Source organism: Xiphias gladius, chromosome 21 (genome assembly GCF_016859285.1).
Source record: "Xiphias gladius isolate SHS-SW01 ecotype Sanya breed wild chromosome 21, ASM1685928v1, whole genome shotgun sequence".
Taxonomy (NCBI): Eukaryota; Metazoa; Chordata; class Actinopteri; order Istiophoriformes; family Xiphiidae; genus Xiphias; species Xiphias gladius.
Window position 1 is genome coordinate 18825624 of NC_053420.1, and position 14860 is coordinate 18840483.

A 14860-nucleotide genomic window follows, 5' to 3' on the forward strand; every position below is an offset into this window, starting at 1 on the left:
GATATTTTTGCCCCCTATGTTATGATGATTCCCCGGCCGCGCTCCCAGCTCCCCTCCATCCTGTCCTGGCTGTGGGCGCAGGATGCAGAGAGCATCACTGCAGCCTCAGCCAATCAGAGCCCGGAGATACGGCGCACTGCTGCTACCCAACACGATAAAGCCAAGAACATTATGAGCTTATAGAGCTACTCCACTCGATACAATGTGCAGTTTGGCAGCTTGTGGCGTTTCAGCTGCTAGAATGTGACCACTGTAGGCAGCAGTTGGTTCAGTTCTTTCCTTCTTTTACATTAACTGGCACACAACACAATCACACTCTGCATCCGGCTATTGAAATTAATAAAAAGATGAAATACATGCTGACAAATATCACAGTCCAGATAAAACTGTACGTTTACTCGGGGTCATTTACTTACTGATTATTATTATACTGATATTTTAATTAAAAAGTCCACTGGTAGAAAAAGTACTTAGATCCTTTACATGGGTAACTTACTCCATTACAATTCAAAAATACTCCATTACAAGTAATGGTCCACCTGCATAAAAATTTTACTTGAATCGAAGTACAAAAGTATAAGCAGCAAAATATGCTTAAAGTATCTTAAAAGTACTAAATGTGCAAAATGTCCCCTTAAGTTTTTATTATTTTGTGTAGTAGATTATTGCATTATTATTATTGATGCATTAAGTAACACTGGATCACACTTTAACTACTTTATGTAGTGTTTGGCATTTTAATCTATAATGACTTATATTTTACAGAGCTAATGCTATGTTTTGTGTTCCAAAAATAATCTGTCAAAAAACTAGTAACTATAGCAATCAAATACATGCACCAGAGAAAAAAGATTTGATGACCAATAGCTCTCAGGACACAAATGAGACCTGCCTCGTAAATATGTAACAAAAAAATACAATCTTTGCACCAAATGCTTCTGGGTATCCCTGACTCAACCGGCCTCACAGACTAAACCTTGCCTCTGTAATATTTTTTCAGGGCCCAAGGTTAAGTGGTCGCAAGGTTCTGACACAGCAGCCCTGTTTACATCAGGTCAGCTATGAATGTGGACTATGGTTGCAGCTATTAGTTTCATTACGAATTAGTCATTTGGTCAATAAAATGTCAAAAAAAAGGAAAAAAAAAATTCACCATGACCAATGTGATGAACCAACAGATTCACTGCTTCTGATTTTTCACTTAACGAAACTTAACTTACAGTGCTGAGTGACCAGTTCTCCATGTTTTGCACCTCTTACTGTGGTGAAAACATGTTAGACATTTTTTGTAGAGCCATAATTTTGTCTGAAATTCACTTTCAAATCTTTGAAACCTTTATTTTGTTGTGAAAATACAAAAAAAGGGGGAGATTTCACAGCTTTCTTCACACCTAGACCACAATGGACAAGTTCCAGATCAAAACCCACTATACTTAGACATGGTCAAATCTGGACTAGATTATCCCAGAGAGGCTGAAGATTCTTTAAAACACAGTTTCAGATTTGTGAAACCTTCATAGATTCATAAAACCTTTTTATGATGTGGTGTAATGGAAAATTAAATAACAACTATTTTAATCATCGATTAATGGTTTAAGTCAAATTTAAAAACTAATTGGTAACAATTTGATAGTTCCTTGTTTCCAAATGTGAGAATTTGCTGCTTTTCCTAGTCTAACATTCCTCTTAGTGTTTTGGTCTCTTGGTCAGACAAAAAAAGACATAAATATTTGTCATTTAGTTGCAGCCCTAAATGGATGTAAACATACGGGTGGAAAAGGATGGAGAGCTCCTGTAAGATTGCACATACTAGTCAGCAAACACTAGGTAGCAGCAAAAGAGTGTGTGTGATGATTTGCTGCTCCAAGTATACCCCAGTCTACCTTGATTTACCATGACATTCTTATAGTCAGTTATAGAGATTTGCATCACAGTTGTCAAGACAGTCAGAATAATTACTTTTCATTGCACAAAATTACTTGTAAATAATAGTTTAGGTTAGGTTGTTAAGTTGTTGTGCATCCTTCTTTCTCACTTTATAAATTTGCTGTTGTTTTGTTTTGCCAGTGCGTTTAAAAAAATGTCACAGTTGAGTTATCACAATTTCTTATTGAACCTCTGTCAGACCATTTTACCAAGCAGTGGATTTACAGACTGTCTAACTACTATGGACAAAGCGACCTCCATAGGATACTGGGACGTGTGAAACAGGACAAAATGGCTTTAATTGTTGCGGAGTGTGCTGATACATGGTGTTCCAATTTAATGCTCTTTAGCCATCTTGCAACCTAGTATGAAAAATAATGACTTGAAGGAAAGATACATACAAGGAGGACACAAATCCTAACAAGGAACATATTAGACTGTAGCCTTGTGATCGATATGTGCTGTGACCACATGTACTGGACTGTAGCTACTCGAATTCCACTTCCATTCAAAGCCATATGCAGTTTATATGATACATACAGTATCTGGCTTGAATTCCTTTTATGTGTCATTTCAAAGGTTTCTAATGCAATCATTTCTACTTGGGCAGCTTATTGTGGAGAGAAAATGTTACACATTATAAGATAAAAAGCCTGAAGAACAATGGAACCATGTGGAAGCTTCTTGTGTTGAAAGCAAGTTTGCACAATATATTGTGCAATTGCAACACGTAATTTGATTGATTTCAGTATGCACTTATTACCAGAAGCAACTTTTTAGGATACATTTCAAAGAGCCTTGTGATAATCTGCACTAAATGCATTATAGCCTACAGTGCATCAATGATTTTATTTATTTATTCATTTATTTTGTATTTTTTGGTGGGGAGCAATTAGGCACAGACCAAACACCGAGTCTGCTCATCAACTGCCCAATACCATCCCAACAGTGAGGCATGGTGGTGGCAGCGTCATGCTGTGGAGGTGTTTTTCAGCCGCAGGGACAGAGAAACTGGTCAGGGTTGAGGGAAAGCTGAATGGAGGAAAGTACAGAGATATCCTTAATGAAAACCTGGTCCAGAGTGCTCAGGACCTCAGACTGGGCCAAAAGGTTCACATTCCATTAGGACAATGACCTCGAGCACACAGCAAAGACAATGCAGGAGTGGCTTAGGGACAAATCTGTGAATGTTCTTGAGTGGCCCAGCTTGACTTGAACCCAATTAAACATCTCTGGGGAGACCTGAAAATGGTTGTCCACCAACAGTCCCCATCCAACCTGACAGAGCTTGAGAGGATCTCCAGAGAAGAATGGCAGAAAATCCCCAAATCCATTTGTGTAAAGCTGGTCCCGTCATACCCAAGAAGACTCGAGGTTGTAATCGCTGCCAAAGGTAGTTAACTAACCGCTAAGTAAGGGGTCTGAATACTTATGTCAGTGTGATATTTCAGTTTTTCCTTTTTAATAAATTTTCAGAATTTCTAAAATTTTGTTTTTGCTTTGTCATTATGGGTTATTAAGTGGAGGTTGATGTGGGGAAAAATGATTTTAAAACGATTTTAGCATAAGGATGAAAGTTAAAAAAATGTGGAAAGAGTGAAGGGGTCTGAATACTTTGTGAATGCACTGTAATTCCACTTCCAATAAACAGGAAATGCACACACAAATACATTGTTACATAGTGCAGAGGAAGTAAAATCTATTTCTAATTTCTAATTAAGAAAGTTCTTGTGCAGATAACTAGTTTGCAAAGTTGTTGGAATTTGTTCTTTAGTACTGAATAATAAGAAACAGAAATTTAATTAAAAATGTGTAACTATTTAGTTCCTGTGAAATGGTAGACTTAAATTACAGTGTAACACATCATTCTTGGAGGGTATTGCGTGGCGTTGTGCATAACTAAAGCAGGTAGAACCCACAACATTAGTGAAACGTTACCCCTCCCTGCTGCTGAAGATATGTGTTCAGTAATGATGGGAGAATCTCCTGCCGCCAAGCTAAATGCAATCCCAATGTCTGACAACACCATCCAGTGCTGCATCTCAGACATGGCATCTGATGTGAAGGAACAGGTGCTGGACGGTATTCGTGAGAGCCCTTTCTTCTCCACTCAGCTGGAGTCTATCGACATCGCTAACTGTGCTCAGGTAATGGTGCATGTGCGCTATGTCAAAGAGCTCAGTGTCCAAGAGGACGTTTTGTTTTGCCATTGTCTGCCAGCTTGCACTACAGCAGAAGAAATGTTCAAGGCCTTGAATGATTTTATTCAGGAGAGTCATATTTTTGGGGGCTATTGTTGTGGAATATGTACTTATGGTGCAAGGGCAATGATGGGTCGCCAAAGCTGCTTGCGGTCCTTGATGAGGCAGTAAAAATTGTAAACCAAATTAAATCACGTGCCACGAATGCTGGTCTCTTCTCCATCCTCTGCAATGAGATGGGTGCTTACGTCCAACAGCTGCTACTTCATTCAGAGGTCCGGTGGCTTGCCCGCGGCATACGTTTGTGTGATTTGCGCGAGAAAGTCCTCCTCTTCCTCGCTGAAATCAACGTCCCACTGGGGAAGCACATGGAGGATATGAACTAGGTTACAATGATGGCCTATCTTTCTGATATCTTCGACCAGATAAACATACTGAAAAAACCTCTTTGCAGAGCAAGGAGCGCCATGTCTATTCTGGACACGTCTCTGGACTCAGGAAAAAGTTGGACCTGTGCTGTGCTCTGTTGAAAGGGGCTCGGTGGAAATGTTTCCAGCCTTGGAAAATGTTGTGGGGAGGGCAGGGCCACAGCTGGACGCTGTACAACACGTGGTCATTGTGCATTTGAAGTTGTCGTGTGAGCAGTTTGGAAAGTACTTGAAGAGGAGACCTTTGGCAAATCATTGGGTGAGAAATCCCATTAGTAAGGTTCAGAAAAATAAGGAGGCAAAATTAGTAATCAGTTTATTGCCGAGAGCATATATGGAAACCATTTACGCATGATGTTGAGGGGGGCAGATGTTTTTATGTTCTCTGAGGGGAGGCTCCCTTTCCCACACTTTGAAATCCCCCGGTGTAGTGGTTTTTGATTACCCCCACCAAGGAGGTTATGTTTTCTGTTCCCTTTGTTTGTCTGTCTGTCTATCAGCAGGATTACGCAAAAACTACCAAGCCAAATTTCATGAAACTTGGTGGAGAGGTGGAGCGCGGGCATACCTAAGAATCCATTAAATTCTGGTGTGTATCCCACTTGTTTTGTCTTGGTGGGGCTCTGCGCTTTCCGAGTTAACTTCAAATTTAAGAAAGATTTCACAAATAAATAAAACGGCATTGCCAAGAGGCAACAGGTTCCCACCCCTCCAAATCCGTAACTGTGTTATAGTCAAAGTCTCAGTCTCTGGGGTCTATTTGCTAATCATATAGTTGTTTAACAAGTGCAAACATAGTGTTTTTTAAGATACATATACTCCGGTGTTAATTTAGGTAACATCAAATGCCTTTTACAAATTAAGGACTGCAAACAGAGAAAATTTGTCATTGAACATACTTTTTGAACTTTCCCCTAAGTTTTTCCTTTACTTCAGTGTGGCCCATTTATGTTGCCGTGCAACAAATACGAAACCGTGGCAACATACTAATTACACATGCCTGCCATTCAGATTACAAACAACCTTGGTTTGTTAAGGTACGTAAAGTCATGATAAAGCTTACATGACTATCGAACATGAAAACTAAAAATGTAAATTAGCCAGAGGGTAATTTACTTGCCTTTAGCAGTCAAATCCTAGTGTTAGCTTAATTAGCTAGCTTGTGGGTTGGTAGCTTGAGTCCAAACCTGAAAATTCTTGGTAAAAATGTGGGTGACTCATCCTTCTGCTACAATCCTAATAACACGACTCACCTTACTTATAATTTCCACCGAAAATTCAAGATAGATCTCCAAAGAAAAGTCGCCTCCTTGGCTGTCTCTCTACCTTGATCCCCAACTCTATAGTCTAACAGCAATCACCTGCCTGAAGTTAGTGATGAAATTGTCCCAGGATTTCTGCCATAGCTTATATATTAGCCCTGTTTCATTTGGGGCAAGCATCTCAAATGTAGACCTCGGCCAAAACCAATAAAGTGGAAAAAAAAAAACACCAGTGAAAAGGCATTAAAATTTAAAATGTGTAAAAACAACATGGTAACACTAGTGATGTGAGGAGTCCGCTTTTTTATTCAAACGTGTTTGAACACAGGTCCTTCATCAGGGTGTTTTAATAGGTACAATTTTTATTTGAATAAAAAAAAAACTGTCATACCAGTGTAGTGGTTCAAAGGTTTGGAAACCAGCACATCCTGGTGACTGTCAGGCATCTTTTTGTTGTCTCCTCTGGCTAAAATGTATCAAATACAACCAATATCAATAGAAATACAAGGCAGTTATGTGCTGAATGTTTCCTTACCGAATCTCTGTATGTAGACAGACATTTATCAACATGTATGTTCATCAGTGTCACCAAAATAACAGGACTGATACCTGTTCACATTGCAAATTTGATTGAGACATCTTAAGATGCACAGACAGAGACATGATTTTCTGAACCCATTACGTTCGTTTACATCAGTAATATTTGTAATATTTGTAAACAGGCTTAATTTTAAATATTGTCTGTTGAGAAATACAACATTGCCTGTAAATGGCAAAGCATTTAAGAGTCTTAATTTCAGATATTTTCCAATATAATTATTCAGTTAGGTCATTTATTGAAAAATAGAAGGAGAATGCAAACATTATTACCATTGCTGATGGTTTTATTCCGTTAATTTATCAAAATTCATCTATAAATCTAAAGTTTTAATCTGCTAAAAAAAATCCAACTTTATCTGTAAACTTTTTACGTTAGTGTGTTATTTTACTTAAATTAATCTTAGATTCAAGTTTAATCTGTAAAATTATCTGTTTATTAATATTCATTAATTAAATGTATTCACAAAATTACATTTGTTGTCTGTTAATTTATATTAACATAATTATATCATATTTAAGCAATGCTTAAATGTAATTATGTTGTTAATAAGTTTAAATGAACTATATATTTTTTAAATTTAACATTTTTTGAGACCATACTGGAATTTTTTTTCTTTTCAAATAAGAGAAAATATCTGTAAAATAATGATATTTTTGGCACATTTAAATATGTTAAAATTATGCAATTCTAAGGTTGAACATTGTTTTTTTTTTTAAAAAAAAACATTAGAACTTACTAATATTTTACTGTGGATATGATCCACAGTTTTACGCCGTTTTTTTGGTGAGGCTTGTAAATTTGTCATAAAATTGCACTTTAAAAATGTTTTAAAACATACGTTTTTTACAGTGTACAATAGGTCCCTTTGAAATTAAGCGGAGCAGTATATACGTATACAGTAGGATAAAATGGAAAAATCGCCTACCCTGTTAATTATCAAACAAGACATGAAATGGCAATATAGTCCTTAGTAGTGAAACATGAATGCAAAAGTGAGCCCTGAGCGCATAAGAGGAAAGGGGAAACAGGAACAGCGACATTATGGATCTGATGGATCTTGCAACGCACTAGAACATACTAGAAAGCCTTGGATACCACCCTGTGGGAAGCTAAAGCATTGCCCAAGGTAGGATCCATGTTCGTTATATATATTAAACTGAGCAAAACAGGTCCATCTCTCTGTCCAACTGGCACGCTGTCAAACACCTGACCGGACATAGCTGGGCGGGTCGACCCTCCTCAGCCACCTGGTCCCAGAAGTACAGGCAGCAATGAGACGCGTCCACACAGACCGCGCAGCGGGTTCAATTGGCCTCGTGCGTGCCACCTGCACGTGTAAGCTACACTGCAACTGACAGCGTCAGACAAGGGATCCACTTTTCTCCAAGGCAGGGCCGAAGGTGGTAGATTTGTTTTTGTTTTTTCTCAACGACCGGCATGGCGTCCCGTTTCCCCTGGGTACAGTTGTTATGGCAACTATAAACATCAAGTGGGAGCATGCATGGGTGTTGTTACGCAGGGCCGAGGGAGTCTACGGACAGAGTGGTCGGCTCCTTGGGAAAGGGACAACGTTAGGTTTGTATATTAGCACTCAGTGTAAAATCTCAGCTGTTTGTGTTTATTGTTGTTGTGTTTAGAAATAGCTTTTCTGCACGCCCCATCACAGAGCGAGTGAGCTGGTCAAATCCACCGTCCTGGCACCTTCGATAGTCTATCTAAGTATCTTCGGGTTTTTTATTGCGCATGAATAGGCTATATAGTCTGTCTGCACGTGTGTGTGCGATGAGAAGCTACGACAGCCTCAGTCCGCTCTGTCTAGATTTAGATGCCTGCTTGACCCGATTTACATCCTTCTTCTTCAGAGACAAAGTAGGTGCCACGTGCCACCGCTCAACTGCAGAAGAGACAGAATATCTATCAGTCTATCTCCCAGTATTATTTTCTGATTTGATATGAATAAATCTGTAAAATTGTATATCCAAAAATATTATGATGTGAAATTAATTGCTGTTAATACCACATCTCTTCTGACAGGGAAGTGAGTACATTACACTGATCATCTGAGAGGAGAACTTGAAAAAAGTAAAATGCAGCAAATGCCAGGTAGGAGAAAACGGACGTATGCATACACACATATATACAAACATTTTCAGACAGGTTATTATTTATTTTTTCTCAGTCTTACAATCCACAGCGGCTCCGCTCGAGGGGAGGTTACGCAGCAGGGTGCCCAGCCTGCCGGTGATCAAGCCAGGCAGGGTGAAAACAGCTAGAGCCTTGGTGGAGAAAGCAGTCAAGGTGATTGTATTTACAAACCAGATTTCACTGCATCATCTCTGTATATTCATCCCCTATCCTCTTTGGAGTAAACCTATGCATCCCTTAAATTTCCTTTTCCACTCATTCTCAGTTGAGGAAAGTGTTTTCAGTGCAAGGGCCCTATCCTGTGATCCGCGCTGCCTTACGGGCCAGAGGGTGGGTGGAACGTCGTTTGCCCCATCCGGTCCAGAGAGCACCTCATTGCCATGGCGATGAGGAGGAGGATGGTGATGATGGTGATGTCGGTGCTGATGCTACTGGTGAGACAAGGAGTTTAACAAGAGAAATTCTTTTGACCATGTATTACTGAGTGAAATACTAGAACAAGAGTGTGTGTGTGTGTGTGTGTGTGTGTGTGTGTGTGTGTGTGTGTGTGTGTGTGTGTGTGTGTGTGTGTTTTAAGGTCGTACACACATATAATTTGCAAAATATAAGGCTTCTCGATTTCGAAGATAAAATTCAGATAAGTCACAACTCAAAGAGTTTTTTTAATCATCCATATTTTCTTTGTCAATCAAATGATTTAAGTTTTGTCTAAAAGAAAGATTAGCAATAGTCTTGTGTAGCTGTCAAAGCTAAAAGTGCAGGAGTTAACATGTATGTAATTGGAGCACTAGTTAGACAGATACCCCTTCACCTGATGAATGATACATTGTGTACCGCATTATAGGCCTATAACACAGACCCCTGCCCTTTAACCCTTTACACACATACACACGCATACACACACAAAACCACACACCCCTCTTTATTTTCTGTTTTCAGAGAGAGTGGATGAAGGTGAGAAAGATGAGAACCTTGATGACATGTATGACCTCATGGTAAGATAACGTTCAAGTGACCCAAACCCCTCGACACTGAAAGCAATTTGAATGTGTGTATTATGTTACTAACTTCCATGTGTCTTTTTTACACGATGCTCTACTTTCAGGCTCAGTTGACTCGCTAACGTAAAGTTGCCTTAACTTATTCCAGTCTCGCCTGGTTCGAAAGGAAACAGCATATTTCTACTGGACGACGCGACGGGATTACATTGACTGTCGCTCCTTACGGAATGACCAGATGACCAATCACTATGCAAATGCTGGAACTTTTACCACCAAGGTCTCATGTCTAAAGAGTTTCTAATGGTTGACCAGCAAAAATGCCACTTGCTCAACTTTGGCCATAGATCGGCAAGTTCTCCCTGTCTCCTCCCTCATATACAATTCTGATTCTTTCAGGTAGGGCTCTGTGTGAACCTGCGTAACCTTAAGTGGTTTGATACAGCAGATCCTGATACATTCTTCCCAAGATGCTACAGAATTGGGGCAGCGGATGAAAAGCATGCATTTATAGGTCTGCTTTATGGCCCCATTGACACGTAGCCAAAAAGCCTTTCAATCATAGATTCAGTAGTGTAAATGGTACATGGAAAAATCATATTTGGATAAGAGATGAATGAAATAGCATGTGTACTTGTCATTCTTCATGTTATATTAACATCTTAACAAAACCTGTTTGTCCTTTCTGTCTCGCATTCCGTTTGCTATGAAAACTAAGAGGACTTCAGGAGGACAGCTTGCACCAGTCTGCTGCAGCATGTGGTTAAGACAAGTAGATGGAGGAGAGAGGGAGCAGAGGTCGGGGAACAAAAATCCAAAACCAGCGTCTCTGGAAGTAAAATAAATAAAAATGGGTCATATGTCATGATATGAAGAGCAAGAAACCATTAATATTAGCAAATTCCTTTTTCTTTCCACAGAGTTGGATAATGTGGAGCATCGATTTGTTGGTCCAGAAATGATTGACATAGCTTTAGCAGCGTGTCAAGAGTTTCTCAGTGTTTTAGAGCATGGTGACATTGACTTAACTGTGGAGACACCCCCTGCAGTGCAGGAAGAGCAGTGGGCAGAGTTTCTGAGAGACTACTACATGGTTGTGCAGTGAGTATGTTTTCCGTGAGCTTCTAGGGTTTGCCAGAATGCTTTTAGGATTAGAATTAGAATTGCTCTTAGGTCAGACTTAATTTATCTGCAGCACTGACAGTCAACCTCAGTTTATCAAATTCATATAGGTCATTAAAAACTCAGTAGAACTCATCCTAAAATGTGTCTTAAAGAAAAAAATGAACTGAGTTCTTATTAGGTGAGGTTCAGAAGAGTGTCAGAAGCAATATACATACAGTACATACTGTATGTATATTTTTTTAAATGCATCTTCTTAACACTATCTAGAGTTCATGTTAGGACTCAGGTTGGGGATAAATATGGAGTCATAGTTGAGCTTTGTGTTAAAAATGGGCGCCACTAGAATGATACAGCATGTTCCAGTTCCATCATACTGTATATGCAAATACATATAAGATACAGGACGCTGCATGCTAATATTTATAGTACAGTATTTTGGCAGTTGGTATACAAGAAATTTATATGGCCTACAGTGCCATTTTGGAAATAAACACATATGGAAACAGATATCACTGAGCTGAACCTTCAGAACCCTACTGCTGAGTTGTTGATGGATCTGTTGCCCCACCTTTTTTTTCTGGTGCGAAGAGAGAGTATGCTGTTACCTGCTCACATGATTACCGTATAGTATGCAACTGGGACACAGTTACTGTCTGTAAATATGCAGCAAAAGTAGATAAGTATCAGAACAGAGCTGTGCAAATTAAGTGATAGTAATATATTTTTATATATATTTTATAATGTGGACTCATTAGAGGTCTTTGAGAGGGCTGATAACCAGCACAATGACTGTCCGGAGTAGAGTATAATAATACAATTTAATGAATCTTTAAATTAATAAAGTCAATCTGCAATTCTAATAAAATGTGTGTTTGTGTAGTGAAGGTGCATTGATCAGGGACAGCACTGTGTTTGTGGAGCGCTGCCAAGTGCTGTTAACCAGACTGCAGGAGGCTTGCCCTCAGCTGGGTACGGATGGACTACATAACATCTGGATCATCAAACCAGGTGCCAAGTCAAGAGGACGAGGTGAGGCTTTCTTTCTCAGCAACATATGTTAGCTGCTAAAGTTATAAATTAATCTTTTACTTCTGCTCCATTAAGGCCGAACAATACCAAAATTAAAAAAAAAAAATTACTGTCTTGCTTGTTTGTTCTGAATATTATGGAAGTAGTGTGAACTGTGACGTGTAGATGGTGCTATTGCTGCTGTTTTCTACATTTTATTGGAACAAAGGAAATGATAATTCCTATGCTTCCCTTAGCTTCATTATAATGAAGGAATGCTGGATTGCAATTGTACACAAAACCAAAATACTGGTACTTTGCTTTGAAAGCCATCTGAAACACTATGTCCTCTTGTTGTCAGCCATTGAAACTGTTGCGGTCGATAATGTAGTTTTGATGTGTCTCAATCAGTTTTGGTGCCTTTTTTATTGTCCATGTCACACCACCATGCAGGCATTATGTGTATGAACCGCCTGGATGACATTTTGGCACTCGTGGACTCAGACAGAGCCATGACTAAGGAGAGTAAGTGGGTGGTTCAGAAATACCTGGAACGTCCTCTGCTGGTCCATGGCACCAAGTTTGACATCCGTCAGTGGTTCCTCGTCACCGACTGGAATCCTCTGACTGTGTGGTTCTACAAAGAGTGCTACCTACGGTTCTCCACTCAGCCCTACTCAACAAAAACTCTGGACAGGTCAGACAGGGGGGTCAGAAAAACAAGATAAAACTAATTATATACTATACATACTTCTATTTTATTCAAACGACACTTTACAGTTACCTTCATGGCCTAACCATGTTCATTATTTTCCTCAGCTCAGTCCACCTGTGCAACAACTCCATCCAGAAGCACTTTCAGCCATCTTGCGACCGCCATCCAGGCGTGCCTCGGGACAACATGTGGTCCTGCTCCCAGTTGAGGGCTTTTCTGCAGCAGCAGGGCTGTGGGGCAGAGTGGGAGTCGGTGGTGGTCCCAGGCATGCAGCAAGCGGTGGTCCGTGCCCTGCAGACAGCCCAGGATCTGGTCGAGCCCCGCAAGGCAAGCTTTGAGCTCTATGGAGCAGACTTTATGTTGGGCAGAGATCTGAGGCCTTGGCTGCTAGAGATCAACGCCAGTCCGACTATGGCCTGTTCCACTGCTGTGACTGCCCGCCTCTGCCCTGCCGTGCAGCTAGACACACTGAGGGTTGTGCTGGACTGGCGGACTGATTCTAGTGCTTACACGGGAGGCTTCCAATTAATCTACAAACAGGTGGGAATACTCTATATCTTGAGTCAATTGATGTTTATTTTTCAGGGAATTCCACTGAAAAATAGATGCTATACCAAATGCATTTGTTTCTTTTTTACTTTATCACCCTACCAGGCTGCAGTTGAAGTTCCTCAGTACGTTGGTGTGAACATGCTGGTGGAAGGAGCCCCCGTAAGGCGATCCATGCCTCTTCTTCATAGGCAAACTGTTATTTGTAATGCACCTCTCACTGTCCAGTTCCCCTCAGACCATGCATCTTCAGAGGAGGTGGACACAACACATAAACCATCAGGTCAGAAGCCCCATGCAGTTGCTGATTTTGGCCATTCAGGCAAAGAGAACCGAGCATTTGGAGAGAAAAAGAGGCAGCTGACATCAACATCTCCAAAGAGGGCGTGTAAAGGGAGAACAGACATTCAGCATACCCAGAACACCTCCTGTGTGCGTAGGTCCTGCCGCAGTCTGGCGTCTGAACAGCCTTTGGTGGTACACAGCGAACCTCAGAGGAAAGCACGACGTTTAGGTTTGAGTCTTGGTGCCAATGGGGAAACCGTAGTCTCAAGGAGTCTTTCTTTTTCCCTCGGCCCCCCTCACAGCATGCCACATTGTAAAACTCACCCCAACCCAGGCTATGGTTCACAAATCCCCAGATCCTTCCTTCCCCAGAAAGCTTTTGAGCCCCAGCATAGGACTTTTACCCACGTCTTTCCTTCACTCAAGGGCCCCCTCACTAACCTGGAGATCTTTAGCTTGCGACCAAACATTGTGGCTGGAACCGTTGCCTGTCGTAATCCAAATTTGTCCTCTCATCCCAGCCAACACAGGCATCATTTATTCCTCCGTTCTCATAGACAAAGCGTCGCCAAATATAAAGGAGACAGCACAGGGGGACATAAACACTAGTGATGTTGAGTGTTAAGATGATGGAAAGCAAACAGTAGGAAGTGTTGAAGAGGTTCGTCAGCGACAACAATGTTAATTTATATTTTAATGGACTGGAGCCTAATAAACAACATATTACTTTCTCACCTGAGGGGTTAAACATTAAAGCTCTAAAATAATGATTACACCATTATTCTGATTGGTTGAGATTTGTTTGTAGAAACTTAGGATAATCATGGAGGATTGCCAAGTACGACATCTTCAGATCTCACACATATGGGCTTTAAATATGCAACATCAAGGTAAATATTAGTAAATTGTTACACATACCATATATCTTAGTGGTTAATTTTAAACAATGTCTTATTTTGGAGGATTGGTGGTTGAAATCTAAATTATGTGGATATTTCTTATGATTATGTTATGAATATACAGTCAGTGTTGTGTTGAAGTTCATTGGTATTAAAACAGACAAAAACACTTCAATCAAAAAGGTCTCCAGTGTGACAGACACTCAAAGGTGACGGGGCAGAAAATCATATTGGGAAATATTCACTGGTTCCATCTTTTGAGGGACAAATAATTTGCTCTAGATTGATGTTGCTGACAGGATGTAGGTATTGTAAACCCCCAGCAGGTGGCATTAAAGGTTCAATGATGTAATGGTATGTTTATGTCAAAGCCTTGCCGGGAGAAGGAATAAAAGGGCAGGGTAAAAATGGCAGCCTTTATCCAGAAGTTGGTACATCTTGTGCAACACCTGTTTAATTAGACATTTTGGCCTTTTTAAATGTAAAAATATCTTGTTAACTTAAAAGTTAGTGCTGCGACAGAGCTGTAGCAGTGTCATGACTCATGAAAAAGTTGGCCATTGCTTGATCAACAGAACTTTCCTGAATGATTTAGACACCAATACACATGTAACTGCCACATATTTGACCAAATAGATTTAATTTATTGTTAAAACTAAATTAGTTCAGGTATCTGCCTGAAGCGGGATGCTAAAATAATAAACAACTGAAAATGGAA

General features: G+C 40.1%; 1 protein-coding gene across 3 annotated transcripts; it reads left to right on the forward strand.

The window, feature by feature from the left end:
- Nucleotides 1–7676: 7676 nt before the first annotated feature.
- ttll3 (tubulin tyrosine ligase-like family, member 3) lies at nucleotides 7677–14607 on the forward strand. 3 transcript variants are annotated; one of them, XM_040159812.1, is made up of 13 exons: nucleotides 7677–7993; nucleotides 8453–8521; nucleotides 8598–8716; nucleotides 8829–8997; nucleotides 9503–9558; nucleotides 9713–9841; nucleotides 9961–10075; nucleotides 10280–10396; nucleotides 10482–10662; nucleotides 11567–11715; nucleotides 12148–12391; nucleotides 12514–12949; nucleotides 13064–14607. In XM_040159812.1, exons 2-13 carry the CDS (start codon nucleotides 8506–8508, stop codon nucleotides 13850–13852), a joined length of 2520 nt encoding a protein of 839 aa, XP_040015746.1. In that variant the 5' UTR covers nucleotides 7677–7993; nucleotides 8453–8505; the 3' UTR covers nucleotides 13853–14607. The 3 variants fall into 3 exon arrangements, with proteins under 3 accessions (XP_040015746.1, XP_040015747.1, XP_040015748.1); XM_040159813.1 differs by lacking the exons at nucleotides 7677–7993; nucleotides 8453–8521; nucleotides 8598–8716 and having other exon boundaries at nucleotides 8836–8997; nucleotides 9503–9517; XM_040159814.1 differs by lacking the exons at nucleotides 7677–7993; nucleotides 8453–8521; nucleotides 8598–8716; nucleotides 8829–8997 and having other exon boundaries at nucleotides 9669–9841.
- The last annotated feature ends 253 nt before the right edge of the window (nucleotides 14608–14860 follow it).

What these genes read in the sequence shown, in the direction of transcription:
- ttll3 (XM_040159812.1), top strand. An exon ending in TGCCAAGTCAAGAGGACGAG is followed by an intron (nt 11,716 to 12,147) that starts GTGAGGCTTTCT and finishes ACCACCATGCAG; the next exon opens with GCATTATGTGTATGAACCGC. An exon ending in TCCAATTAATCTACAAACAG is followed by an intron (nt 12,950 to 13,063) that starts GTGGGAATACTC and finishes TCACCCTACCAG; the next exon opens with GCTGCAGTTGAAGTTCCTCA.